The 3,549-nt window shown below is 28.2% G+C and overlaps 1 protein-coding gene across 1 annotated transcript; it reads left to right on the forward strand.

Moving 5' to 3' along the window:
• LOC107615884 (basic leucine zipper 43-like) lies at positions 1,775–2,606 on the forward strand. Its single transcript, XM_016317905.2, has one exon. The coding sequence runs from the start codon at positions 1,903–1,905 to the stop codon at positions 2,485–2,487; it is 585 nt and encodes a 194-aa protein (XP_016173391.1). The 5' UTR covers positions 1,775–1,902; the 3' UTR covers positions 2,488–2,606.

Genomic DNA, 3,549 nt, shown 5'->3' on the forward strand with positions numbered 1-3,549 from the left:
TTTTTATCAGTAATTATTTTTCACAAAAAAAACTAATTTTTTTGACAGAATTATTAATAGATTTTTTTCATCTATAATTCATTTTTTTTTGTTTTCGACTAAAATTTTTTTACAAAATCTGTTTGTATTTTTATGGAATAAAATCTGTCAAAAATATTCATCTGTAATGAGTAGCTTTTTAGTAGTGTTCTGTCGATAATTATGCAATATGTAGTAGCGATAGAATCTTAAAAAAAAAAAAACGACAACTACCAAAATGATAAAGATGAAAATTTAGTCAAATCAGTCAAATCATCTAACGGCTCTCAGATATGGACTTCATATGAAGTCGAGTGCACCTGAGTTTCCACCTATTTTTAATTTTTTCAACAGTTTAATATAATTGAAGGCTCAACCATTGAAAAATCTAAAGTGTAGGTTAAAATCTAATAAATTTCAAATACTAGTAATTAACTAATTAATTATTGATAAAAACAATTTATATATAAAAATAAAACTCATTCCAATCCAACCATCTTGCATGGGTCCCTCCAATTCGTACATACATGTTAGTGGCTTATGAGTCATCACAATTATAATATTAATATAATAAAATTAAATGATCATCAAATCTCAATTCCAATTAAGATAGATTATTACCTTTTAAACTGGCCTTCATTGCGTCATCTATTAATTAAAAGGAGTTATTGGCTACACAAGAGTTTTAAATTAATTTTCAGAATTATGCCTCTGAAGAAGTTGGGAATAGGATCCTTATAATAAGAACAAAAACATTATATTCTTATATATATGGGATTGACCTCGGCACCTTTCTTAGGTTAACTATATTCATTTCTTTAGTTAATTAAATAATTAAATTATGGTGAAAATTCAGGTGCAGTCAATTTCACATAAAATTGATAGTTGAGAGTTGTTAGATAAAAAATTAGTCAAATTAATTAAATTATCTAACAACTCTCAATTATCAACTTCACGTAAAATCAACTGCATCGGAGTTTTCACCTTAAATTATTCATGGAATTTAAGCACTATATTCCTCCCAACCCACTACATTATCCACTTCTCTTTATCATAGTTGGCTAGCTTTTTATTATAATCTTGTGCCAAAATGCATTAGTAAATTATTTCTTTTTAAATTATAAGTGAAAGTATATAGACAATAACATGCATCTATCTTGTTAATTAGATTAGGTAATATTACATGTACTATTTTTTTTTTAATTTATTATGTTTATACTTATCTCTCTAAAGGGAAGATCACTATATCACTATCTCATATCTCATATATATGTAAAAGAGGGTAATATTTTACAAAATATTGAGTGTTATATAATTAATAAATCTTCAAAAAATTATTATCTACTTTTGAATTAAATACTAAAAATATTTAATAACTAAAAAAATTAGTCAAAAATAATTAAAATTTATCTGATTTAATATTCATTAATTCTAACAATAATTAATGAATATTAAATAAAATAAATTATAAATTTTTTTTATCTATTTTAACATTATCAAACTAAAAAATATCAAGATCTTAAATAAGATGAGTACAAATCATTCATCCATGATGCTCTAAGAGCATGCACCACCACATGATTACACTACTAGAGAATTCAGAAGCAAAATCCAAAATAATAATTATTGAAATTAAAGTAGCACTATACATGCCTCTTTTCTTTCTTTTAATTTCTTTTGCTTTTTTTATTTTTCCTCAAAAAAAAAAATGCTGGCCCACTTTTCTCTAATCCTAAACCTCCTATAAATCCCACACAATTCTCATCACACTACCATTGCATTCTCCTCTCATCTCAACCCTCTAACCAAAACCATAATATTCATACACAAAAATCACCATATTTTATATCACTTTTTGGAATAAAATTCATTCATATTGAAGGCATGGTTCCTAGTGAGGTGAATAATCTTCATAACTTCTATCTATCACAAGAAAACCAATTCTTATTTCCACCAAACTTTACCTTATTACAAAATGATATATCAAACATTAACCTAAACACCCTCTTAACCCAATTTCCAAGCTATTACCTACAACATTCATTAGGGTATAATAGTAATAATAGTGAACTTCTTGTTCCTCCTTCATACCTTAGTAGTAATTCAACAACTTCGGATGAAGCTGAAGAGAATCAACTCAACATCATTGATGAGAGGAGGCAGAGGAGGATGATATCAAACCGCGAATCGGCACGAAGATCGAGGATGAGAAAACAAAAGCACTTGGATGAATTATGGTCGCAGGTTGTGAGACTCAGAAACGAGAATCACAACCTGATTGACCAACTCAATCGTGTCTCTGAGTCTTATGAAAAATTGCTACAAGAGAATGCGTGTCTTAAGGAAGAAGTTTCCGATCTTCGTCGAATGTTCACGAAACTCCAAATTGCAACCACCACCACCATTTTTTCCGGTGGTAGAGATGAATTCTCAAACAATAACTCAATTAACTCTAGGGAATTGCTATGAAAATGAGGCTATTTTGAACATTATAAAGATATATACTATATACTATTATACTAGATATATACCTACTTGTGTGATGAGTTCCTTCTCTGTTTTATATGATTTTTATCAACAAGAAATTGNATAATTCTTGAATAATGATTTTATCTTAATTAGCTTGCTTGCATTGGAGTATAATTATTAATTAAATAAAAATGAAAATATCAGTGGGAGTTAGTTAGTTGGTTATACAGTTAGCAGTGGCAGTTATGTTGGTTTTGGTTATTGTTGTTGGGTGAACGTTAAGGTGAGACTCAAAATTTTTGGTAATGCTAGAAAACAAAATAAAAAAAGGGTCAGAATTTGTTTTATTTAATATTTATTAATTACGGTAATAATTAATAAATGTTAAATAAAATAAATTTTTGTTGATTTTAGCTATTTTTTTTGTTATCATTCGCAAAATTTTGGAATCCTTGATGAACCTTTAGCCTGTTTATACAAAAATTAATTATTGACACTCATCTTTTATATATTTCTATTATGACCCCTATAAATCATGAAATAACCAAAACACCTCTGATGAAGCTCTTCATTCTTGGCTGTGAAGGCCGATTTCGCTGCTGCCGCTGATGGTGAAGAGTTTGCCGTGGTGTGGAAGAGTGTGGGTGGCAGAGAAGGTGGCAATAATGGAAGCTTCTGGTAGGGCTGGAAATGGATTGGGTATGGGAGAATTTGGACTCAATTCTAATCTTATTCGCAGATTAAAAATTTTTCATATTCGTAGGTTGATGATTTTTTAATTCTAACTCTATCCATCACATCTTAAAATTTGTAGTCCTATTATTTTACTTTTTTTTTTTAATTAGGAATGAAACTTGAACCCATGACTTCTATGTGAGTATAAAAAGACTATGTCATTTGAGTTATAGCTCATTGCTCCTATTATCTTACTTTATCCGCAATAAAATCAATTTGTTTCTATAAATTAATTTATTTCAGATAGAATTTACGAAAAATAAATATATTACAATATCAATTAAGGTGATTGCCTCCGTGATTTTACAAAGTTTTAAAAAAAGGAGA

Source organism: Arachis ipaensis, chromosome B01, assembly GCF_000816755.2.
Source record: "Arachis ipaensis cultivar K30076 chromosome B01, Araip1.1, whole genome shotgun sequence".
Taxonomy (NCBI): domain Eukaryota; kingdom Viridiplantae; phylum Streptophyta; class Magnoliopsida; order Fabales; family Fabaceae; genus Arachis; species Arachis ipaensis.